Here is a 26,985-nt window from a genome sequence, read left to right on the forward strand (position 1 = left end):
TTTTTTTTTATGGGTAGCTACATTTAGCTTATTGCCACCATGTTTAGTTGCTAGTGAGAAACCAGCTATCTATAAGTTGATCATGTAGTTTGATCCTCTATAGTAAGAAACTCTTTTTGAAGTTTTCTTTCTGAACTTGCTGCCATGTTCTTCTTCCTCTTTTTTGTTTCAATCATTATTTTGCTGTCATTGGAAAACAACTAATGGGAAATCTAAGAAATGGATTTGAAAAAAATAATAAGTGCCTAGGAAAAGATGAAATTTCCGGTGGCAAACCTTTTCTAAAGAAGCCCTCGCAGTAGTTCTTAAGAATCAGTGATTTTTGCCTCTTGGGGGTCATCTGACTATGTATGAAGCCTTTTGTGATTATCATAGTTGTTATCCTTGTGGAAATTCAATTAATATATGAACTATTTCTAGACTTTCAATTCTCTTTTATATCGTACATGTCTATTATTCTTATCTTAGGATTACACTGTTTTTTCATTTGTTTATTGGGGGACTAATGGTTTACAGTCAACAGTAAAATAAAATAGTTTGTACATTCATAACATTTCCCAGTTTTCCACATAACAATATAACTGCTACTAGATCCTCCTCTTCTATCATCTTCCAGGACCTGAAGCTTCCCCTCTCACACCGCAGAGTCTTTTACTTTGGTACAGTACACCAACTGCTAAAGGTCGAGGCCCATCCTGTCTGTGTGGGAACCCCAGGACTCCCTCACTTGGGCCCCAGGTGATGGGATGGCCTGACAGTAACAAAAGAGTCATCATTAAAGTATGCCAGTCTTTTGCCCTTATTCAGCTTTTGTAGTCCTTACTTTGTTTGACAAGGTTAGCTTTGGAGTGATTGGGGGACATGTAATAGGAGGTGAGTGAAGAGGGTATCCAAGTCTAAGTAGAAACTATTTCATTAGGTGCTTTAAGATGTCTTTTTAGGTCTTTCTCCTTGCTTGCTTAATTTATTAACTCTCTGAAAACTATTGTGCACTTTTGCTTTAAGGTATATATTTTCCCCCAATTTGTGGATGGATACATGTATACATAAACCCTATCTCATGGGCCATGGTCTATCTATAGGTTTTTGAGATTTTTTTGAGAAGTGCACCACATGAAATGGAATTAAGGAGTCCTATGAATTAGGGAAGGTCTCACCAGAGTAATGAAGCTGAAGGATTGGCATTCCACGCCAGATGTCTTTGTATACAGTCCGAAGTGAAACATGTCAAGGTGGTACTGGTTGCATTGCTTAGGTTGGGATCAGCAGATGCAGTATCAGTTGGTATGAACCGAGAGAAGCATGCAGGAAAGTGAGCCCCACCCTAAAGGTTACAGGCCTGGGAGAAATGTGGACTTTATATAGAAAAGGAACGGTTCCTGCTGTCTTTGAGTTTAAGAAGGCAATAAGTAGGTATTGCTATAACCAAATTATTTGGTAAATGGGTTAACTTTGCAAATCCCATTGTTAGGATTTGCTATATCATACAAGGCCTCGCCATTATTTGTCTGTTATTTACAGATAGCTGTATCTTATAAAGGAACGCCACCAGTTACTTCTATTCTCCTTGGTCTAAGTTTTTAGGAGAGTTAATATTTCAAAGAACAAGTCATTATTAGAAATGTATTAACAATTTGAACCCACTATTAAAATTCAATCCGATTACTACTTTGAAGTTTTAAGTGCTTAGATTGAAGGAACCTATACTCAGAGCTATGGTCTATGCATCAAAAAGTCCAAGACATTCAATGTAGTACTATTCCATTGACTATATTGTTGTTGTTTTTTTAAATTTCTTTATTGGTGAATTAATGTTTTACATTCAACAGTAAATAGAATAGTTTGTACAATCATAACATTCCCCAGTTTCCCATATAACAATACAACCCCCACTAGGTCCTCTGTCATCCTTTTCTAGGACCTGTATTCTCTCCACCCCCACCCACTCCAGAGTCTTTTACTTTGGTGCAATACGCCAATTCCAGTTCAGGTTCTACTTGTATTTTCTCTTCTGATATTGTTTTTCAACCTCTACCTGAGAGTGAGATCATCCCATATTCATCCTTCTGTTTCTGACTTATTTCACTTAACATGAATTTTTCAAACTCCATCCAAGATCGGCTGAAAACGGTGAAGTTACCATTTTTAATAGCTGAGTAGTATTCCATTGTGTATATAGACCACAACTTGCTCAGCCACTCATCTGTTGTTGGACACCTGGGTTGCTTCCAGGTTTTGGCTATTACAAATCATGCTGCTAAGAACATATCTGTACATGGATCTTTTTGGATGGGTGTGTTGGGTTCCTTAGGATATATCCCCAGGAGAGGAATTACAGGATCATTGGGTCGATCCATTTCTAGCCTTCTGAGAGTTCTCCAGACTGTTCTCCACAGTGGTCGGACCAATTTACTTTCCCACCAGCAGTGCAGGTAGGTTCTTTTGACCCCATAACCTCTCCAGCATTTGCTGCTGATACCTTTTCTGATGTATGACATTCTCACAGGAGTGAGGTGGTATCTCACTGTTGTCTTTATGACTACACTGTTTAGACTGCTGTAGCTAACAAGTAAATTTTGAAATAGTTACTCATTATTATTGAACTTTCAGAAGAACAATTTCACCTTCAGATAAGTACATAGACATAGAGGTACCCAAAATTTGAAATTCCAAAGTTCCCAACATCCTAAAAATGAAAAATTCTTTACTACTTATGTGGGGCCAAACTTGACCTGATTAGAACTCATTTGGTAGCAAATACCATTCTGCACAGTCCATTAATTTATTTATATATCTTATGTTCCTACATCAGTTGCTGAAAGATTTGTGTTTGATTGTGGGCCATTGTCCCATTGTTAGTGTATTATATGGTGGTATTATACAGTGCATAGTATATGATCCATATCCTCTTCAAACAGTCTAAGGCACATCTGGTTCCAAAGGGTTGGGTAAAAAGAAAGAAAGAGTTGACTTGTATTATTCTATTTAGCCAACACTGATTATCTCATGATGCTCAAGACTCTAGTGTTATCTGTCAAAGTCTAGGTACAAAGTCTGGACTTAGGCACTTTCATCAGTTCCTTTGGTTTAAAATGATGCCCTTTTAGATCACTGTTTAACATGAATGTGCCAGACCATCAGTGAGATGCATGTATTTGGCCTCTTAGACTCCAGTCCTTAGCCTGCCAATCAAATATTAAAATAAAAAAAAATCTTAATTCTGTAATGGTGTGGAGCTACGTTATGGTAGATATATATATAGCTCTATAAAAATAACAGTGGTAAAAAAAATTTTTAAATCCGCCTTACTAGTGTGTTTGCTTTACTATGCATACACACAGGTTTGAGCCCAGTCACTACTGCATTAGAGGAAGTGTCTGTGTATGGCCCTTTTCTCTCTGTCTGTCTGTTTCACAATGTCTGAAAATGTTAGCCCCTCACTCCAGAGCAATAAAGCTCCAGTGAGGACACACACACACACACACACACACACACACACACACACACACGGGGGGGGGGGAGGTGGGAATAATAATAACATATTTGGTCCAAATGATGTGTGCCAGTCAATGTATTAGGCACTTTGCCTCTGTCTCGTTTTAAAATCGTTCAAAATGCAGCTTCTATAGGAAAAAAAAAATACATGGAGTATTGGCACTGAGAAGTTGGGAGTTATTTTCGAGTGCTTTTTGTTTGCTTGCTTGTTTGTAAGTCAAGAGAAAATAAAAAAGAAAGCTCTGCCTGGAACTCAAGATCCAGCGTGGCTCCTAAAATCCTGTGTAGCCAATGTCCCCTGGGGGACACTGAGGAATGTTTCCTTCTGCTGTTGGGAAGCTGGTGTCTGGACTGACCTCTCAAGTGGGATGGTGGGGAGAGGCCCACTCCTTTCCTTTCATAATTCTCCAGTTCTTTTGTTTGATAGTCCAGTTTGCTGCATCCCTCCCGAGAGGAGGGAGATAGCCCTCAGATTCTTCTCATTTTTGTGTGGCTTTCTACAGCCGTCAAGTGCTGTTTGTGTTTTCTAGATGTCTTCCCTTCTCAGATTAGGTCACTAAGTCTAGGTACTTCCATCAGTTTCTTTCGTTCAAATGATGTCCTTTTAGCTCATTCTTTAATGGAAATATGCCGGACCATCAATGAGATGCATGTATTTGGTCTCTGAGGCTCCAATCCTTAGACTGCCAGTCAAATATATATATATTTTTAACTCTATAATGGTGTGGGATTAGATAATCATTGACATACGGAGTTCCATAAAGTTGAAAGAAGATATTCTAAGCCTGTTTTCTCTGTTCAAGAAGAGCCTTAGAGAGGTTAAGTAAGTTGCTCACTGTCACTAAGCTAGTAACAGGTTTACCCCTAGGGCATAATACTAGCTTCCTCAACCAAACCATGTTGGTTATTTGGCAAACAAGATGTTCACTATAGCTACTGTCTCAGTGTGTGTGTGTGTGTGTGTGTACACACACACACCACTCTATTCTCTACCCTGACTCTTTGTGACTAGCTCATATAAGTGCCTAGGTGCAGGGTGAAAATGGACATATGACAGGAATCAGAGATCCGAAAATCCAGAACAAACAGAAGGATACCCAGAAAAGCTGAGGGAACAGGAAGTAAATTATTAACACAAGTCTAATGTCCACTGTGTTCTCAGGTGTTTTCATGTCCAGGTCTTATTCTGCACTCTCTGATTAGTCAGGAAGTTTTTATGAAGTGCTCAACATCTTTGATGCACTCAGTTCTAAACTGAGTTTTGTGGCAGATATTGAAGAAGATGACTTGTTTATTACCTTAAGGTTTAAATGAGGAGGATACCACCATAAAACAATAGTCATCAGGAGGAGGTAATGTTTCTTAAAAATGCTGTAGGCTTACAGTGGAGAGATATGCCAGTTAGGACTTAGAATGCTACAGAATTCTTAGTAGAGAGAGAAAAATGTTAGCTGGGTCCTGAAAAATAGGACTTGAGGGTCGGGGTGACTGCATACTGGGTATGCAAAAGACTTTCATGCCTGAGGCTCTGAACTCCAAGGTTCAATCCCCAGCACCACCATAAGCCAGAGCTGAGCAGTGCTCTGATCTTTCTCTGTGTCTATCTTTCTATATCTCTCTCTCCTTCCCATTAAAATAAAATAAATAAGTAAACTATTTTTAAAAAGAAAGAAAGAGAGAGAGAATGAAAGGGGATTTGAGAAAATCAGTAGACACTCTAAGGCAAAAGTAAGTATGAACCTGGAAGATGATGCCCCTGAAGAGGGGTGTGTGTGTGTGTGTGTGTGTGTGTGAGAGAGAGAGAGAGAGAGAGAGAGAGAGAGAGAGAGAGAGAGATAGTGTATATGAGGAGAGTTACTGGGCATTGACCACATTTAGTGAGACAGCATTTTCCTAGATACATTTTTTTTACTCTTTTTAAATATTTATTTATCCCCTTTTGTTGCCCTTGTAGTTATTATTGTTGTTGTTATTGATGTCATTGTTGTTGGATAGGACAGAAAGAAATGGAGAGAGGCGGGAAAGACAGAGGGGGAGAGAAAGATAGACACCTGCAGACCTTTTTCACCACTTGTGAATCGATTCCCCTGCAGGTGGGGAGCCGGGGCTTGAACCAGGATCCTTATGCTGGTCCTTGCGCTTTGTGCCACGTGCGCTTAACCCGCTACCCTTAACCTACCGCCTGACTCCCTCTTAGATACATTTTAAAGAGAAGATAAGGATTTAATTCTTGATACAAAGGAGCATGGACAGTGAATTTTGTTTTGGTGCAGGAAAGTATCAAAATAGAGGAGTGTTGGAATAAGCTTAGATAAGGGCAGCCAGAATAGCGTACTTGGATAGCATGCTGCTTTGCCATGTGCATGACCTTGGTTTGAGTCTGGCCCTCACTACCATGAAGGAAGTTTTGGTGGTGGTGGTGGTGGTGGTGGTGGAGGTGGTGGTGGTAGTGGTAGTGTGTGTACCAAAATAAATAAATAAGATTAGCTCTGCAGTCTTGGCAAGATGTACTAAATAGAGATAGAGACTGATAGTTTAGATTTGAATGAGGACCTGAACTCCAGAGTAAGCAGAGTGGTGATGTTTCAAGGCGCGGTCAGTGGGAGTCAGAGAATGACTGTGAGGAGGTAGAGTGAGGTGGGAAAATGGTAGCATTCTAGCTTTGAGTTCAGGATGCCAGCGATGGAGATACTGAGAAAAATATGTCCCGGAAGACCTTTAGTTTTGGCCAACAAAACTCCCTAGAACTGTCCTGTTTCATATTTAGACTCCAGTCATATTTAACAGGTTAAATTTAAGTTAAAATCCATGGCAGTTAAGTATCATTGGGCCGGCTGAGAGAGTGCCTGCTTTGCCTTGGCTGGACCCACTTTCATGCTCCATTCCCACAGCACTGGGAGAAGCCTCAGTGTTATGGTGTCTTTCCTTCTGTCTCTCTCTGTCTCTCTCCCTTTCTCTCTCTCTCTCCCTCTCTCTGTCTCCCTCCCTCTCTGTCTTCTGTTTTATAAAAGTATGTTTATATTTTATTTGTTATCTTTATTTTACAAAACTACATGTCAACAGGGGTTTAAATTCACACCATTCCCACCACCAGAGTTCTGAATCTTCAGTCTCTCTACTACACTCACCGCAGTTCCCCTAAAGCTGTAGAAATGGTCCAACCATCATCTCTACAACTATCTGTCCACACTTATACATAGTCTCCCTGCCCCCCTTTTTTTTTGGATTCAATCCTCTCTTCCCTTCCAAGCCACTCATGACAACATAACTGCCTCCATATGTCCCTCTCCTTTTCCTTCTCTCTCTCTGGGTGCTGAGGATCTGGAGTTCAGAACCCTCTTATCTTCATCCTATCACTTCTCCTCTGCTATGGAGATTGTTTATGGCGAGCAGAAGGTAGGAGTTCTGGCTTCTGTAGCTGCTTCTCCACTGAGCATTGGCGTTGACACGTTGATCCATACCCCTAGCCTGTTTCTATCTTTCCCTAGTGGACCAGAGCACTGGAGAAGTGTCTCTCCCCTCGCTATCTGAAAAAGTCAACTCAGAGGGATGAAGGCCCAGCAATGAGAGAAAAAAATAGATACAATTAAAATTTTAGTCCTTCGTTTAGGTTAATCACATTTTAGGTGTTCAGTAGCTGCATGTGCAGGTAACTCCCATGTTGGGCAGTGCAGATAGAAAACAAAACCCACCATCTCAGAATATTCTATAAAGTCGAACTGCTCTAGATAGCAAGTATCAGCATTTTGACTATGGGAGAGCTCTTGAGAAGAGAATGGGAAAGTGGTGATGTTAAACCAGAGTCAGCTCTCAGGGGAGAGGGCCTTGAGCTGAATTTTAGAACATATATGCAGTTGGGAGAAATAGACAGGAAACAGACAAAAAAAATGCTTGGGGTTGTGGAAAAATAAAAGACTCAGCACAGCATAAAGTTCTGATGAGAAAAAGTGGGAGAAAAATTTCATTGAGAAGGAATGATGCCCAATGTCAACTGCTATAGCAGAGTTGAAAGAGGAGAACCAAGAAAAAAAAATTTTTTGCCATCTGAGGACATCTGGGAAAAATCAGACTCCATGGAGGAGTGAAGGAGAGGTGTGGTGAAGTAGGAGTGTTACTGTGATTGAGGATAGGAAGAGTTTGGTAGAGGAGTACAGGCAGGGGACTTGTTGAGAGGGATATCATTAAAGATGATGGAAGTGGGGAGCAGAATCAATTGCTGGGACAAGAAAGTAAAAGAATGAAGAATGTTGTACTACTATCATACTATCATTAGGGAACTTCCAAGCTAGTTTGACCCCCAAGAAAAGGATGAGCATAGAAACAAGAAAGGGAATGAGTGTTCAAGGGTTGGTTGAAAGGCTTAGAGAAGAGGGGACATCTATAAATTAGGTGCTCTGGTGGCTGGAGTGGATTCAGAAAAAGAGAACTGAGTAAAGGGATTAGGCTTTGAGGGCTGAAAGAAAGAATGGGGCATGGGGGGTTTAAGAATACCTCTTGTTTAGCTTGTAGCAGTTGTCTTCAGATTAGAACACTTTTATAAAGCCAGAAGAATGTGTCAGGTTGGTATGCTTGCTTTTACTCTCCTATTTTCCCATTTTCTTTTTACTGGATTCTGCCTTTTGATTGATTTGGCATCATTCTCTCTCTCTCTTTCTCCCTCTCTCCATATATATATATATATATATATATATATATATATATATATATATCCAGATCCACTTTCCTTCCTTCCTTCTCACTTTTTTTTTTTGTTGATTTAATAATGATCGACAAGACCGTAGGACAAGAGGAGTACAGTTAGTCCCACACAATGACCACCTCTCCATTTCATCCCATCCCCTCGATTGAAAACTTTCCTATTCTTTATCTTCCTGGGAGGATGGACCAAAGATCTTTATGGGGAGCAGAAAGGGGGAGGTCTGGCTTCTGTAACTGCTTCTCCACTGGACATGGGCATTGACAGATCGATCCATACTCCCAGCCTATTTCTGTGTTTCCCTAGTGGAGCGGGGCTCTGGAGAGGTGGGGTTCCAGGACACATTGGTGAGGTCATCTGCCCAGGGAAGTCAGGTTGGTGTCATTCATGGTAGCGTCTGCAACTTGGTGTCTAAGAAGCATCAAGATATAAAGCAGAACAAATTGTTTAATAATCAAGAACCTAAATGTAAAAATATAGCAGATGAGATGTGGGGGTCTTCATTTTGTAAAATGCTGGAAAGTGTATTTTAGGTATATTTCAAGGGGACTGTGATTTTACTAATTTTTGCCTGGTCCTGACAGATTGAGCATTTTCTTTTTTTGTTTAATTTTTTATTTATAAAGATGATTGGGGGTGGGGCGGTGGCGCAGTGGGTTAAGCGCATGTGGTGCAAAGCGCAAGGACTAGCGTAAGGATCCCGGTTCTAGCCCCCGGCTCCCCACCTGCAGGGGCAGTCGCTTCAGAGGCGGTAAAGCAGGTCTGCAGGTGTCTATCTTTCTCTTCCCCTGTCTTCCCCTCCTCTCTCCATTTCTCTCTGTCCTATCCAACAATGAACAACATCAACAATGGCAATAATAATAACTACAATGAAGCTACAACAAGGGCAACAAAAGGGGGGGAAATGGCCTCCAGGAGCAGTGGATTCATGGTGCAGGCACCGAGCCCAGCAATAACCCTACAGGAAAAAAAAAATGAAACTGACAAAACCATAGGATAAGAGGGGTACAACCTTGCACAATTCCCAACATCAGACCTCTGTATCCCATCTCCTCCCCTGATAGCTTTCCTATTCTCTAACCCTCTGGGAGCATGGACCCAACTTCATTGTGGGATGAAGAAGGTTAAAGGTCTGGCTTCTGTAATTGCTTCCCCACTGAACATGAGCAGACTGGTTGATCCGTACTCCCAGCCTGTCTCTCTGGGGAAGCGGAGCTCCAAGGCACATTGGTGGGGTTGTCTGTCCAGGGAAGTCTGGTCACATCCTGCTAGCATCTGGAACCTGGTGGCTGAAAAGAGAGTTAGCATACAAAGCCAAATTGTTGAACAATCGTGGACCTAAAGGCTGGAATAGTGCAGATTAAGATTAAGAGTTGGGGGGGTCTCCCTTTTGAAGATAGCTGGTAGGCATATTTTAGTTATATTTCAAAGGGCCTGTAGCTATACTAGTTGTTTTTTTTTTTTTGCCTGAGCCTGAAATCTCATAAACCTCCTGAAATGGAATTAGAGACTACCATGAAAGGAAAGGTCTCACCCGAGTGATGAGGATGAAGGGTTGGCATTCCTTCATGCCTGATGTCTCTGGACATAGTCTGAGGTGAAGCATGCTGGGGTGGTACTCGTTGCGTTGATTAGGTTGGGATTGGTGGATGCAATATCATTTGGCCTAACTTGAGAGAAACATGCAGAGAAGTGAGCCCCACCCTAGAGGTTCCAGGATTGGAGAAATATAAGCTCTATAGAGAAAGCAGGGGATTCCTGTTGTCTTAGGGTTTAAGAAGACAATAGATAGTTATTTCAATAATCATGCTGTTTGACAATTGGGTTAACTTTGAAAAATCCCTTTGTTAGGATTTGCTGGATCATACACACCATCACTATATTTTATGTCCTTTGACATTATTTGCATATAGCTATGCCACCGGTTGCTTTTGTTCTCCTGGGACTAAGCTTTTAAGAGATCAACATATCCAAGACTCAGCCTATGTATTAAAAAGACTCAGTCTGTTCTTTAAAAAATTTGAGACATTCAATCAGTTTTTCCCTGATTGATCATTTTCTAATGTTAACCCACCATTACTTCATAGGTTCTTCTAGATTTCTCCAAAAGTATTGCAGCTATACATATACATTTGTTATTTGTCCATATCAGTGTCATCTGCTTTAGATTCTAAGGGCAAGGAGAGTCTGTTTCACTTATATTGTACAGGACTCATCTTACTACTCTCAAAGTAACTAATAAAATATTATTTAATTTTAACTACCAGTAACTGTACTTACATTTGAAGAGATGCTTTAAAATATATATATACATACACAACTGACACTGTGTGTATGAATGTGTGTGTTGGCAACTCCACTGAACAAAGGTAATTCATTCCACTTGCCACTGAGGTTAAGAATTGTTGGAGATTGGGAGTCGGGTGGTAGTGCAGCGGGTTAAGCACAGGTGGCCCGAAGTGCAAGGCCCCACATAAAGATCCTGGTTCAAACCCCCAACTCCACATCTATAGGGGAGTCGCTTCACAGGCAGTGAAGCAGATCTGCAGATGTCTATCTTTCTCTCCCCCTCTCTGTCTTCCCCTCCTCTCCAATTCTCTCTGTCCTATCCAACAATGACAACATCAATAACAATAACAGTAATTACTATAACAACAATAAAAAATTGTTGGAGATTGATTTAATTTTGGATTGTATTTTATTATATACTGATACCTAGTGCCTCTTGTGAATTATTTCACTGAAACCTTACAACCTTTTGGAGCAATGTGAATTCTGATTCTAACTTCAAAGATGAGGAAATGGTGGCAGCAGCTAGTTAAGTAACTTGTCACAGGTCACATAGCCAGTACAGTTGGAACCTGGTCCTCTCTGGTGCCCCATCTCATGCCCTTAGCGTCCTCTCTGTTCCCAGGCCACTGTGCTAACGCCACCAGTCTATTCTTGCTATCATGACTAGGTTGGCTCTGACTGAGATCATGCCCACATAAGGAAGTGTTTGCTGTCTCAAACCATAATTCTTCTCTTGTCATTGAGAGGTGGAAAAATAGTTATAGAAGGAATAAAACAAATAACACCTCCTGGTGTCAGCCCAACCTCCACGGGGACAAAAATGCTTAGCAACTCTTTCAAAGTATCCAAGACAAAACTTGACCTTTGAGTATTTAGAGTTAAATTTGTCTTCAACAAATATGGTTTGAATAAAACAAAACCTCCTGTTTTAGCTATTTAGTTGGGTAGATAGTATTTTCAATCTGATTTTTTTTTTAAAACAAATATTTCTTGCCAAATTCTATGGAGCAAGAGAAAAAAAATGCCAAGGTTCACAATTTAAATAAATCAATTAAATTAAAAAAAACTTTCCCAGAAAATGCATCGGTGCAAACCATAACTGTTAATATCACTTTTACTTGCCAAATCCGAGTCAGAGGTTTCCATGGTAACTGATGTTACCCCAGCTGTTTTGCATCAGGTTTTGTATAGAAGCCAGTGGAGGAGGACGCTGCAATGTCTCAAAGTTCAGGTGTCAATATCAAATGGATCTCCTGGGACAAAAACCAGAAAGAGAAATATTACATCTAACATCCGTTCCCACCCAACCAGTACCTTCCCAAACCCTAGCACTTTGCTACTATGTTGACCAATTGCCCAGAACTTCCCAGAGCAAGTGTCCTCTCAAAGTCAAACCACCAGCTGCATGCAACTGTGACTTCTCTCATGTCCAACTGTGTGCCTTGGAAGATAATTAGAGCCACAGGCTTACAACTGACTCATGTTGCATCCATCAGAGGGTTCTTGGGTAATAGCATTTCATAAGGGGCAGACTGTAGATTTGAAGGTCCACACTAGATACGAACTAGAGAAATTGCATTGTGCCTTGCTATGACTCACTCCAACTTCCAGATGGAAGTAATTCCCCAGATCACTGCAAAGCTCAGTACAAAGGTGTCTCATATGGAAAACATGGTATGGCAGGGTAAGTGAAAGTGTGCTGAGAGTCAGGCTTTCCTTTCCTTTGTTCAGCCTTGACCTTGGCAGTGTTAGCCTGGGCCACGGAAGAATCATTGGAACAACATGTGCCTTTGCCCTCCACACACTACCTTGAAGCCCTTACCCCAAACCTTACTCCTACTTTTCCTTCTCTCTAGTACAGGAACTAGGAAAGAAATATACTTCCTTCTACTTATTTCCTTCTTTAAAAAATGATTTAGTTTTTAAATTAGGTAAAAGAGTTTAATATAAGAACGAGAGCGGTGGAACCTCGCAGTGGAACACCAGAGATCAAACCAGGAACTTCAGGCATGCAAGTCTAGTGCTCTACCAGTTAACCTGTCTCCTGGTTAACATCGGTACCGTTTACACTGTACTTGTGGAGAAGGGAAAGGAAGTTTCTTCTAATGTCCTAGGTTGCTATCTGATTTTTTAAAATTTATTTATTTATTCCCTTTTGTTGCCCTTGTTGTTTTATTGTTGTGGTTGTTGGTGTTACTGTTGTCATCGTTGTTGGATAGTGCAGAGAGAAACGGAGAGAGGAGGGGAAGACAGGGGGAGAGAAAGACAGACACCTGCAGACCTGCTTCACCGCTTGTGAAGCGACTTCTCTGCAGGTGGGGAGCCAGGGGCTCGAACCAGGATCCTTAAGCTTGTCCTTGCGCTTTGCACCACGTGCACTTAACCCATTGCACTACTGCCCGACTCCCGCTATCTGATTTTTATTGACAGTTTTGCCTCCTTTTAAACCAGATCATTCACTTTTATTATATATTAAACATTGAGTGATTTCCTTTTCTTAAAACGGATTTCTTCTTGGAAACAACCCCCAAGAGTTAACTTGAATTTCATAATATTCCATTCTTGTTTGGAGTAGTATACCATTTGGCTATAGCTGTTGATGGTGATGGGGATTGTAGCTGGGACCTTCCTCCCACATGCTGTGCTATCTCCCTGGTCCTTTTTTTCCTTTATTCAAGAAGTATATTGAGAGCCTACAGAGTGGAAAACAGACCCTGACTTCAAGAAGGAAGCTAACACACAAATGAGCCCAATAAATGATTATGTTCATTACATGCTTAGTCCTAGAAGAGGTCAGTTTTCTAATTTAGACATAAGGGTGTCAAACAAGTGTCTTTATTTTTTTTAAATTTCTTTAAAATAAGTGACTTGATCAGCATGATCCATACTCTCTAACAGATCAATAATTTACATTCATATTTTCATAAATACAACAGGGTTTTAAAAGCACATATCTGGGAGCTGGGTGGTGGTGCACCTGTTTGACCACATGTTACAATGTGCAAGGACCTGGGTTCTAGTCCACAGTCCTCACCAGCAAGGAGAAAGCTTCATGAGTGGTGAAGCAGAGCTGCAGGTGCCTCTTTTTCTCTCCCTTTCTATCTCCCTCTCCCTCTTAATTTCTCTTCGTCCCTATCAAATAAATATTAAATAACATATATTTTAAAAAATACACATCTATGCAGAAGTCTGCTTTCCTATCACCTTAGTTTGCAAAAACTCTTAAGTGTGAAAAGCTGGTTTTCATGAGACTTGCTTAGTTATGTGACTATCCTAGAAGATATTTGAGAACTTAGGTTCACTGTGACCTTGACCATGCTTCAGAACCAAGGGGTCAAATTATGACTCAGACACAAATTATGTGAGGGCCTGACCTCAAGTGCAGACAGCGGACTATGTGAACCACAAGGGGAAGCATACTGACATCTAAGACCAAAATCTACTGAGTGAGGAACTTGAACATAGTACTTTCATTGAACATAGTACTTTCATTCTCTATTATTCCTTTTTTTTTTTTTTGCCATTTATCTGATAGTAATTACACTTGCATTTTAACCAGTTTAAAATGTTGAGTTACTGAGAAACATAAAAAAATGCTCCAAGTCTTTGATTGTCAGAGAAATGCAAATAAAGACAACAATGAGATACCACCTCACTCCTGTGAGAATGTCATACATCAGAAAAGGTAACAGCAGCAAATGCTTTAGAAGTTGTGGGGTCAAAGGAACCCTCCTGCACTGCTGGTGGGAATGTAAATTGGTCCAATTTCTGTGCAGAACAGTCTGGAGAACTCTCAGAAGGCTAGAAATGGACCTACCCTATGATCCTGTAATTTCTCTCCTGGGGATATATATATTAAAAATGGTGACTTCACTGTTTTCAGCCGATCTTAGATGGAGCTTGAAAAAATCATGTTAAGTGAAACAAATCAAAAACAGAAGGATGAATATGGGATGATCTCACTCTCAGGCAGAAGTTGAAAAACAAGATCAGAAGAGAAAACACAAGTAGAACCTGAACTGGAATTGGTGTATTGCACCAAAGTAAGAGACTCTGGAGTTGGGGGTTGGGGAGAATACAGGTCCAAGAAGGATGACAGAGGACCTAGTGGGGGTTGTATTGTTATATGGAAAACTGGGAAATGTTATGCATGTACAAACTATTGTATTTACTGTCAAATTAAAACATTAATTCCCAAATAAAAAAATTTTTTAAATATAAATGTTGAGTTACCCTGGTTCAGAAGCATGGCTTTTGAAGGTTTATACTTGCTTGCTGTGTGAATTTAATAAAGTCCCTTCTTTGCAGGTCCAAGTTCTTCACTTGCAGAATGATGAGCTTTTCTTAAGCTCTAAATTATACTCTGCAGCTTCACCTAAATCAGTTTTTATCACTTTTGAATCCTTGGAATCTGTGCAGAGTATTAAGTACTAAACAAATATTTGTTCTAAATTGAAGGGGCTCAAAGTCTACTTCTTTATGAGAGATGATAAACTGATCTTAATGAAGAGTGTGAAGATTCTTGTCAGCTCTACCAACTTTTGTATAAATAGCAGAACCAAGTATATTTTCCTCATCACAGAGATTCAAAAGTAGTGTTGACTTAAACTTTAAGCTGGGCCAGTCTTGTTTCTGCAGATGTAAAGACTGGCCTGGTCAGGCCTCATTAATTAACTATTTAATTCTAAACAAATTATCCAAAGTACTGGAAAGCGAGTCTTATAAACACAATAAACTCTCCAATTCCTCTTGGTTCCAGAAACAAAGCAACAACAAAATTATGGTGTAAAACATCTGTAAGGTTGAACAATTGTCCTGGTTTGTACTCAGTTACTTGGCTTAATTTTACAGAATCCTCAGAAGCAAATCTTGTGACTAGGATAGACAGCCAACTGCAACAATTCAAGCCAAAAGTGAAAGAAAGAAAGAAAGAAAGAAAGAAAGAAAGAAAGAAAGAAAGAAAGAAAGAAAGAAAGAAAGAAGAAAGAAAGAAAGAAAGAAAGAAAGAAAGAAAGAAAGAAAGAAAGAAAGAAAGAAGGAAGGAGGGGGAAGGGGAGAAGGAGGAGAAGAAAGAAGGAAAGAAAGGAAGGAAGGAAGAAAGAAAACTAACAACAAAAAAAAACCCAAAAACTTGGAAGTGTTCTGATTGTATTTTCTAGTGCTTTCTAAAATGGAAAGATGATTCTGTTTTCCCGTTTGTCTTGATAGAGACAAAAGTACCATGTTAAGCAGGAGCAGAGCCAGCCAAAGTGGGTACTTTGTGAGTCATAGATAGATGCATCTTCTCCATACATGTTAGCTCATTGGGTGTAGGCATCATGATGGCTAATGCAAAACTGTCTCATAACGCTCCCTATTATATTGGTAGGTGAGAGTCAACCTTCGGCTATCTATATGACTTGGGTCAACAATGGGAGTTGTATATTTTTAGGATAACTCTTCCTCCTTCTCCCTTTAACCATGGTTTTTGAGAATATTCTGTACCACATATGAACTTATTTTTATTCTCTACTGTTAATGTTGGGCAAAAAGAAATCAAAGATCCTTTTAGAAGGTCTGGGAAGAGTCATTTATTTTCTATTCACAAGAGCTATTTTTCAGCATTTATGTGCTAGACTATTTTAGAGGTAGTTTTGCTTCAGAATATTTTGAAGAAGTGTGGGATTGAACCCCTAATACTTATATAGTCTTATGAACAATTTTATCACTTATTGCCACTAGGGTTATTTCTGGGGTTCAGAGCTGGCACTAGGAATACATTGCTCCCAGTGGCCATTTCCCCCCATTTTTCCCCCTTTCTATTTTATATGACAGGACAGAGAGAAATTGAGAAAAGAGGGGAGATAGAGCAAGAGAAAGAGAGACACCTACAGGCCTGCTTCACTGCTCATAAAGTGTCCCCTCTGCAAGTGGGGTTCGGAGGCTAGAGCCCAAATGATACATGCATTTAATCAGGTGTACCACTGCCTGGTCCCTTTATATTCCAATTTTAAAAAGAAAAGAGGGAGTCAGATGGTAGTGCAGTGGGTTAAGCACAAGTGGCACAAAGCACAAGGACCGGTTCCAGCTTCTGGCTCCCCACCTGCAGAGGAGTAGCTTCACAAGCAGTGAAGCAGGTTTGCAGGTGTCTATCTTTCTCTCTCTGTCTCTGTCTTCCCCTCTCTCCATTTCTCTCTGTCCTATCCAACAACGACAACATCAATAACAACAACAATAATAACTACAACAATAAAACAAGGGCAGCAAAAGGGAATAAATAAATAAATAGAAAAGAATTTAAATTAAATGAATTTCAAAGTATAACCTTAGCTCTTTTCTGCAAAGGAAGATCAAGACTTATTATTTAGATAGTGGTAAGCTGAGATTCAAACTAAGGCCCTCTAACTTTAGAACCAGGACCTTTTCCCTGCTCCACACTATCCTCCTGAGCTGGTTATTGGCTTTTCTTCAGCTCTCTTGAACTGTAGTTGACTGCTGGAAACCTGAATCTAACCTAAGTACTAATAACTTTCACTCTCACCTACCTTAGACACCACTTCTGAGCCCTTCTACATAAGAAAAAAATACCCTAGTCTGAATAACGAGGAGGAGTTTCAGCGATGTCTTTCAGTTTAAGTTTGTAAACTTCGCAGGCAATGTTTTGCTTTTACATATTGTATATAAAGTTTGGGAAAACTGGAGTTGCTCAGTGCCATATTAATTATAACCATGAAACTGAGCTAACTTGCTCCTCATTTCTTCCCTCTCCCCATCCTCCCCCTCCCCCATTCCTCCTCCCCCTCCTCCTCCTCCTCCTCTTCTTCTTCAATCATTGTGTTTTCTTTTGGTGTGTAATTAATGTTTTACAGTACAGTTGTTGACACATGGGTAGAATTTCCCATCTCACCATTATAGGTGTCTGAAAATATTCTCACTCCCATTTCAGATCTTTTTCTTTTTTTAATCTTTATTTTTCCCTTTTGTTGTCCTTGTTTTATTGCTGTAGTTATTGTTGTTGTTGTTGTTGTTGATGTTGTCATTGTTGGATAGGACAGAGAGAAATGGAGAGAGGAAGGGGAGATAGAGAGGGGAGAGAAAGACACCTAAGACCTGCTTCACCGCTTGTGAAGCGACTCCCCTGCAGGTGGGGAGCCAGGATCCTTACACTGGTCCTTGCACTTTGTGCCACCTGCGCTTAACCCACTGTGTTACTGCCTGTTTCAGGTCTTTTTCTACCATTATGCAAAGCTTCACTCCTTGAGCAAGCCCTTCCCTTTTGCCCCTTGCTTTTGTGCAGTACACCAAGCGCAGTCCAAAGTTTATTTTGTGTTTTCCCTTTCTGTTCTTATTTCTTAAGGTCTGCTAATGCGTGAGGTCATCCCATAGTCATCTTTCTCTTTTTGGCCAATCTCACTTAACATGCTATACGTCTCTTCTTAAACCTTGTAGTGAGAGGTCTTGTGTGTTTGCATTTGACTATGCTGAACTTTTATATTTGCTGCTGTTTTTGTGGCCTAGATCATTTGAAATATTTCTAACACATAATGCAGTGCAGGAACAATATCATTAATTGAAGGGTTTTGCATAATTTGGTATGCTTGTTCTTCAAAGATACGGAGTAATGAGAGGTTAAAAGGAACCTTTGTGATACTGGTGCTTAAACTGTTTGATTGGTCATAAGATTAGACTCCTGAACCAACTGAGTTCATCACTAGGATGGTGTCTCCATGAAGGAGCCAAAAGAACACAATCAGAACACTTTAGGGTGAGTTCCAACTTTTGTCAGTAAGCACTTTGGCACATCACTGGATATCTCTACCAGGATTTGTGTTTCTAGTCTGACAAGTAGGGTTTGTTAAAAAGCTGATCCAGTTATCTCAGAGTAGTATTATTATTAGAGTTAGATAAAGGAGCCAGGCAGTGGTGCACCCAGTTAAGCGCACATAGTAGTAGGCACAAGGACATACAAGGATTCTGGTTCAAACCCCCAGCTCCCTACTTGTAGGGGGGATGCTTCACAAGTGACAAAGCAGGTCTGCAGGTGTCTATCTTTCTCTCACTCCATCCTTATCTTCCCCGCCTCTCTCAATTTCTCTCTGTCCTACTCAATAAAATGGAAAAAGTGGCCGCCAGGAGCAGTGGATTCATAGTGCTGGCACCAAGCCCCAGCAATAACCCTGGAGGGAAAGAAAAAAAGAGAGAGTCACGTAAGAGAAAAGGCTTTAATGTTATGACATCTTAAGTGCTGGACCTTGCAGACAGCTCAGAGGCAGACCACAGGACTTGAAAGCTTGAGGCCCCAGATTTCACTCCTCACACCTGTGGTACTCTGGTCCTTCCCTTTCTTCCCTTCCTCCCTCCCGCCCTCCCTCCCTCCTTCCCTTCCTCCCTCCCGCCCTCCCTCCCTCCTTCCCTTCCTTCCTCCTGCCCTCCCTCCCTCCTTCCCTTCCTTCCTCCTACCCTCCCTCCCTCCTTCCCTTCCTTCCTCCCGCCCTCCCTCCCTCCTTCCCTTCCTTCCCTCCTTCCTCATTTTTTCTTTAGTACTTCCTCTCAAAAATAAGTAAATAAAATATCTTTTAAGAATACATACTTTAGGGGCTGGGTGGTGCCACTTCTGTTTGGGCACAGGCATTACAGTGCACAGAGACCTAGGTTCAAGCCCCTGGTCCCCACCTGCAGTGGGGTGTGGGGGGAAGCTTCATGAGCAGTGAGTGGAACAGTTGCTGGTCTTTCTCACTTTGTACCCTCTTTCTCACCCTTCCCTCTCAATTTATCTCTATCAAAAATAAAAAGTTTTGTTTTTCCTTTTTTGCTGAGGCTCAGTGCCAGCATTATGAAACCACCACTCCCAGCAGGCATTCCCCCCCCCCTTTTTTTTTTAATTCAGTAGGACAGAAAGATATTGAGAGAGACCAGGAGGAGTTAGAAATGTAGAGAGAAAGGGAGTCAGGCAGTAGCGCAGCGGGTTAAGCGCACGTGGTGCTTAGCTCAAGGACCGGCCTAAGGATCCAGGTTCTAGCCCCAGGCTCCCCACCTGCGGGGGGGGGGGGGGGAGTACCTTCACAGGCGGTGAAGCAGATTTGCAGGTGTCTATCTTTCTCTCCTCCTCTCTGTCTTCCCCTCCTCTCTTCATTTCTCTCTGTCTTACCCACCAGTGACAACATCAATAACAACAATAATAACTACAACAGTAAAAAAAAAAAACAAAAAAAAAAACAAGGAACAAAAAAGGGAATAAATAAATATTAAAAAAAAAAGAAATGTAGACAGAAAGACAGACACCTGTAGGCCTGCTTCACCATTTGTGAAGCATCCCTGTTGGAGATGGTGAGCAGAGGCTCAAACCCCAGTCCTTGCACATAGCACTTTGCACTTAACTGGGTATCACCACCATCCAGCCCCCTCCTCCAAAAGGCATAACCTCAATAAAAAGTTCTATGTTATAAAAGTGTGCAACGATCTTGCTGCATAGCCATTAGGCATTCAGAATCCTCAGCCAAAGTGAGAATCAGTCTGTTTGTGACAAGATGTCGAAGCAATGTAGTCTCTGGCTGGGGGCCAGTCTGCTGATGTTCCATCACTGGACTGTGAAGCAAGTAAATTAAACACTGGGAGACATTTATAGTAAGTTAACAGACTCTGTTGACTATAAGAATGAATAGATGATACTACAGTGATAAAAACTGGGACTTACATTTGCTTGGCATTATTTTCATTTTTTTAGTTTTATTTTATTTTTTAATTATTTATTTATTTTCCTTCTTGTTGCCTTTGTTATTTTTTTATTGTTGTTGTAGTTATTACTGTTGTTGTTAGATAGGACATAGAGAAATAGAGAGAAGAAGGGAAGACAGAGGGGTAGAGAAAGATAGACACCTGCAGACCTGTTTCACCGCCTGTGAAGAGATTCCCCTGCAAGTGGGGAGCTGAGGGCTCAAACCAAGATCCTTCCTTGTGCTTCACGCCACATGCGCTTAACCTGCTGTGCTACCACCTGACTCCCTTTTACTATAATTTTTAAAATATTACTAATGAGAGATGAATTTGGAAACTCAAAAACAACTCTTCTCGCAGATGATTTGAGAAGCTTTGGTATATGAGACATCAAAAGCCTAGGAGACAAGTGAAAATTAAAGTGCAAGTTCATGCTTTACCTATCTAGCGAAAGGCCAACAGGAAGTGGAAAACAGAAGGACTGTTCCAACTGTTTGGGTCACTTCTCTTCTCAATGTTTGGTGTCCTGCAGACACTGTCAAAGTGTCCTAATCTAGGATAAGACACTTGATCCATGCTTCACTGAGGAAAAAGAGAAAGCTAATTTCCATGCCCAGACACAACAGAAGTGACTGAATTAGCAGATAGCCTGATTTCTATTCTGGTATCAGTGTTTATAAATTAATATGATTTTACATTTTATCTTGGCTTATTGTTGTTGCCTTACAAGGGTGAGGTAACTCAGTGGTAGGGATTTACAGCAATGCATATAATGAAATGGCGTTCTGGTCTCTCTCTTTCTCTCTCTCTCATCTCTCTCTCCCTTTTTCACACACAATAAAAAAAGTTAAGCTGTTAAATTTCAATCAAGTAAAGTGAATATAATTTAATATATAGGACTTCCCTGATGTGACTTTGTCTTTTTTAAATCTTTCTATTGAGGAGGTTAATGCTTTACAGGACAGTTATTGACATATGAATATTTACGTATTTCATTATCCATACAGTATTTATTCTTCTAGATGAAATTTATACTTGCCTAGTGCTAAGTAAATGTTAATGTAATGTACAGTAAGCTGAATAAAATTAATATCTTCACACTCAAGAATATACTACTTCATCTGAGCCAGTTAATTGTCAAAGCTTTCTGTATTGTTGGTTCTATTCATTTCTTGACAGATGTTATCTTAGATGTTTTCTATTTTTACTGTTACTGTCAACAGAAACCTATCCCCATTACATTCCAATTCTAACTGCTGTTGCTATTTAAGAGAGCTATAGATTTTTAACACACTAATATTCAACAAAACATCTCCCTGATGTTTACTGTTCTAATGCTTTTGGATTTTACAGTATACAGGAATCACCTACGTTAGCCATCTCTAGTCTTTCTTTCCAATACACTTAGCTCAGTTGTTTTTTGGCTGATTTCACTAATGGCAACTATTAATTGCATTTATTGTAATTAACTATTACTTCCAGAACAGCATTAAACAAATGAAGAAAGACATCCTGTAGGGATATGACAAGCTGTCAAATCTTTCTTTCCTTATCAACAGAAGCATGAAATTTCAAAACTCTGTGACAGCCTTTTCAAATATTAGCTCCACTAGGAAGTAAAATTTCCCTCAAATGACTGTGACAGAGTGTTGGGGAGGACCAGGGAAAAAAGCACAGTGGACCTTCATGCCTGGAGGCACTTCTTAGAAGTTCAAGGTTCAGTCCGAAGCACCACAATAAGCCAGAACTAAGCAGTGCTCTGATAAAGATAAATCAATGAATAAATAATACAAAATTTAAAAATGCAATCTTGGGAGAATCATTCAGGTTGAAAGCACTGTCTCTGCTTCTCCTTAGTTGTATGATGTAGGAAGCAGAAGGTGGGCTTTAGGGAGTGATTATATTTCTAAGTATGAGGTGCATTGTTAAAGCGTCTTGATGGGTACCTGTTAAGTCCACACTGAACTTCCACTTTAGGGTTGGATCAGAGCAGTTGCCTTGGTTTTATAGCTTTGTCTCCCAGGGAGACAGCTAGTCTATGGTCTTTACTTTGTACTTTATATTTGATTTCAATTCATACCCATATTCAGGGTTCTCACCTCTGACATGCAAGAGGGAGACAAAATTTATCCCTTCGTTCTATTTCCAACCCATTCAAAAATAGAAGGCAGCCTGAGTTCTCAGGAGTGGACATTAGATCAGCTGGGAGACTGACTGCCTGGTTCACATTATGACGAGGTTAGGGAAAACCACTGGACCGGTCTCAAAGCTTCCTGGCCAGGAGTCTCCTCAGTCTCCCCTTGCTATGGATTAAAGGTAGCCATTCTCTATAAACCTGTATTTCTCCCAGTCCTGGAACTTCTGGGGCTTTGCTAGTTTTCCTTCATGCTTCTCTCGATCCACACCATTTGATACTGCATCTGCTGATCTCAGCCAAATCAGTGCAACCAGTGGCACCTCGACATGTTCCACTTTGGACTGTGTCCAGAGACGCTAGATGTGGGATGGCAACCCTCCAGCTCCAGTACTCAGCCATCAAGTTTCAGATTCTACCATGATGCCAACCTGACTTCCCGGGGCAGACAACCTCACCAATGTGTCCTGGAACCCCACCTCCCCAGAGCCCTACCCCACTAGGGAAAAACAAGCCAGGGGTATGGATCGACCTACCAACGTCCGTGCTTAATGAAGAAACAATTACAGAAGCCAGACCTTCCACCTTCTGCTCCCTCTTTGGTTCATACTCCCAGAGGAATAAAGAATAGGGAAACTTCCAGTGCAGGGGAGGGGATGTGTAACTGTGGTTGTGGGAATTTTATGAAATTCTGCCCCTCTTACACCATAATCTCATCAATCACTATTAAATAATTAATAAAAAACATTTAAAAAATACAGTGGAGCTGGGGAAATAGCATAATGGGTATGCAAACAATTTTATTGCCTGAGGCTGTGAAGTCCCAGGTTTAATCCCATAAACCAGAGCTGAGCAGTGCTGTCATCTTTCTCTCTGTCTCTCATTAAAACAAAATATTAAAAAAAAGAAATACACTAGTGGGACAGGCGGTGGTGCACCCAGTTAAGTGCACATATTACCACACACAAGTACTCCCCACCTGCAGTGGGGATGTTTCAGGAGCCATGAATCAGGTCTTTCCTCTAAATAGATGAGAAGCATACAGTGTTGATGAGCAAGGCTTACAGTCAGTCAGCCCCAACACATGGCTGTACAGGACAAGGGCTTCTGCTGCCACCAGCCCCTGGGGACTTGAGAAGGAGCATCACAGGACACGGGTGGGCTTGGGAAGAGCAAACTGCATTCACTGTGCTCCCTGAAACTCCAGAAGATCCTTAGCTAATTCTCTCTGTGTGAATTATGCTCTCCTTACTTTTTTGAAAGCAAATAGGAATTGAACTGGCATGTAACTAACTGGTATGGCCAGATGGAGAAAGAATAGGAGTAAAATGTTATTGTTATCCTCTCTCTCTTTCTTCCTCTCTCTCTCTCTCTCTCTCTCCCTCCTCTCTCCCCCTCTCTCCCTCTCTTTCCCCCCTCCTTCTCCCTCTCCCTCTCCCTTTCCCTGTCCCTGTCCCTTTCCCTGTGTGTGTTACTATGGATTGAACCCAGTACTTCATATGAACCATGTGCTTTACTGCTGATTACTGAGCTCCATCCTCAGGCCTGGAATCAACTATTTTTAAATTTAAGAAAACAGGGAGTCGGGCTGTAGCGCAGCGGGTTAAGCGCAGGTGGCGCAAAGCACAAGGACCGGCATAAGGATCCCGGTTCGAACCCCGGCTCCCCACCTGCAGGGGAGTCGCTTAACAGGCGGTGAAGCAGGTCTGCAGGTGTCTATCCTTCTCTCCTCCTCTCTGTCTTCCCCTCCTCTCCATTTCTCTCTGTCCTATCCAACAACGACAACAACAATAATAACTACAACAATAAAACAACAAGGGCAACAAAAGGGAATAAATAAATAAAATAAATATAAAAAAATTAAAAAAAAATTTTAAGAAAACTGATCTTGCACCTCCCCCAGTGTTCAAGATGTCAGGTGGAGCCTGGCAACTGTGTGGCCTTTACACCCTTTCTGTGAGGGGTGATGGAGCATTGTGTATGCTTTGCCTGGTGGGCATGTCTGAGCCTGTCTCATTGGGTGCTAGGCAAGAAACATGGCAGAGTGTCAGTAGCTCTGCTCCTCTGTGTGATGTGTGAAGTTAAGCTGAGCCTTCTGGTATTGTTATGACACAGAGCCAGTCCTCCTAATAAGCATTTCAGAACTCAATCTATTTTTGCCAATTGTTTTAAATCTTTCTTATTAGCTAGGTTAAGCGTGCTATTATCTTAATCTTCTTAAGACCCATGTGAGAGTTTGACAAGTCATCAAGGGATCTTGTCTTGGCTGCCAAGAAGTCATGATTAGGTTATAATTCCAGAGCCTTCTCTGCTCACCATTCATCTCCTGGACATATCTCTTTATAACAGGCCATAAGTCTCCTGAATTCTTGAAAGTAATAATGCATCAGTGAGAATAAAGATATCTGTGCAGGCCATTGACTTAGGCTTATTCCACACCGTTTAGTCTAGTAAAAATAAGTAGGTAAAGGGGAAGTGGTAAAGGGGAAAAAGAGAGACAGGTGATGTATATATATTAGAGAGTGAGAAAAGTGAGGAGAGATGGACCAGGTGGTGGTACAGCCAGTAGAACGTGCATACTACAGGTGCAAGGGCAAAGGTTTAAGCCCTTGGTCTCCTACAGGAAGAGGTGGAGTTGGGGCTAGCCTCGTAAGGTTGCCTGTGTTGCCATGCACAAGGACTCAAGTTCAAGCCCCTGGCCTCCACCTGCAGGTGGGTGGAGGTTTCACAAGAAATGGAGTGATGCTATGGCCATCTCTCTCTCAATGTTTTATTCTATCTTGGATAGAGACAGAGAAATTGAGAGAGAAGGAGAGAGAGAGAGAGACCTAAAGGACTGTTGTTTTTTTTTTTGCCTACAGGGTTATTGCCAGGGCTCAGTGCCTGCACCACGAATCCACTGCTCCTGGAGGCCATTTTTTTCCTTTTGTTACCCTGGTTGTTTTAACATTGCTGTGGTTACTGTTATAATTGTTACTGATGTCATTGTTGTTGGATAGGACAGAGAGAAGTGGAGAGAGGAGGGGAAGACAGAGAGGGGGAGAGAAAGAGAGACACCTGTAGACCTGCTTCACCGCCTGTAAAGTGACTCCCCTGCAGGTGGGGAGCCGAGGGCTCAAACTTGGATCCTTCCGCCGATCCTTGCTCTTTGCACCACGCGTGCTTAACCCACAGCTCTACCGTCCACCACCCCTCAAAGTACTGTTTTACCACTTGTGAAGTCTCCTCTTCCTCCAGGTGGAAACTAAGAGTTTAAAGCCTTGTCCTTGCACCTGCAGCATGTATGTTCTACTTTGTGTACCACAACCTGGACTCTCTCTCCCTTTTACTTTTCTCTCACTCTCCAATATATATATGACCACTGGGAATAGTTGAGTACAGGCACTGAGCCAAATAATAAATCTGGTGGTGAAAGAAGAGAGACACCTCACCAAACTCACCTGGAGCCCTGCTACATCTAGGCAAGTCCTTTTTTTTTTAATATTTATTTATTCCTTTTTGTTGCCCTTGTTTTTTATTGTTGTAGTTATTATTGTTGTTGTTATTGATGTCATCATTGTTGGATAGGACAAAGAGAAATGGAGAGAGGAGGGGAAGACAGAGCGAGAGAAAGATAGACACCTGCAGACCTGCTTCACCGCCTGTGAAGTGACTCCCCTACAGGTGGGGAGCCGGGGGCTCGAACAGGGATCCTTACTCAGGTCCTTACATTTTGTGCCACCTGCACTTAACCCACTGTGTTACGGCCCCACTCCCAATCAGTTTCTTTCTTTTTTTTTTTTTTTTTAGATTTGAGCTCTTTTTTAAATTTTTTTATTTATAAAATGGAAATATTGACAAGACTATAGGATAAGAGGGGTACATTTCCACACAATGCCCACCCCCAGAGCTCCATATCCAATCCCCTTCCTTGATACCTTCCCTATTTTTTATCCCTCTGGGAGTATGGACCTGAGGTCATTGTGGGGTGCAGAAAGTGGAAGATCTGGCTTCTGTAATTGCTTCTCCACTGCACATGGCTGTGGGCAGGTCGATCCATACCCCCAGCCTGTCTCTTTCTTTCTCTAGTGGGGCACCGGGTTCCAGATTTGAACTTTATTTATTTATTTATAAAAAAGGAAACATTGACAAGACCAGAAGATAAGAGAGGTACAACTCCACACAGTTCCCACCACCAGAACTCCCTATCCCATCCCTTCTCCTGATAGCTTTCCTATTCTTTAACCCTCTGGGAGTATGGACCCAAGATCATTGTGGGATGCAGAAGGTGGAAGGTCTGGCTTCTGTAATTGCTTCCCCGCTGAACATGGGTGTTGACAGGTCTATCCATACTCCCAGTCTGCCTCTCTCTTTCCCTAGTATGGGGGAGCACTGGGGAATTGGAGCTCCAGGACACATTGGTGGGGTTGTCTGTCCATGGAAGTCTGGTCAGCATCTTGCTAGCATCTGGAACCTGGTGGTTGACAAGAGAGTTAACATACAAAGCCAAACAAATCGTTGATCAATCATGATCTTAAAGGCTGGAATAATGCAGATGAAGAGTGGGGGTTCCTCCATTTTGTAAATAGCTAGTAGGCATATTTTGGTTATATTGCAAAAGGCCTGTAGCTATACTAGTTTTTTTTTTTTTTTTTTTTTCTCTGAGCCTGAAATCTGATATACAGATGGATCCAGG

General features: G+C 41.3%; 1 protein-coding gene across 6 annotated transcripts in view; it reads left to right on the forward strand.

The window, feature by feature from the left end:
* Positions 1-26,985, forward strand: part of ADRA1A (adrenoceptor alpha 1A) — a 117,778-nt gene that overhangs the window by 25,552 nt on the left and 65,241 nt on the right. Inside the window, exon 2 of one of the 6 annotated variants that reach the window (XM_060178843.1) lies at positions 14,792-15,588. The exons of 4 other annotated variants lie outside the window; for them this stretch is intronic. In XM_060178843.1, coding sequence (XP_060034826.1) covers positions 14,792-14,817 — 26 coding nt within the window. In that variant the 3' untranslated portion in view covers positions 14,818-15,588. Of the gene's footprint in view, positions 1-14,366; positions 14,467-14,791; positions 15,589-26,985 lie in introns of those variants that run through there. One more of the 6 variants, XM_060178842.1, reaches the window with a different exon arrangement.

Source organism: Erinaceus europaeus, chromosome 19, assembly GCF_950295315.1.
Source record: "Erinaceus europaeus chromosome 19, mEriEur2.1, whole genome shotgun sequence".
In the NCBI taxonomy this organism is placed as follows: domain Eukaryota; kingdom Metazoa; phylum Chordata; class Mammalia; order Eulipotyphla; family Erinaceidae; genus Erinaceus; species Erinaceus europaeus.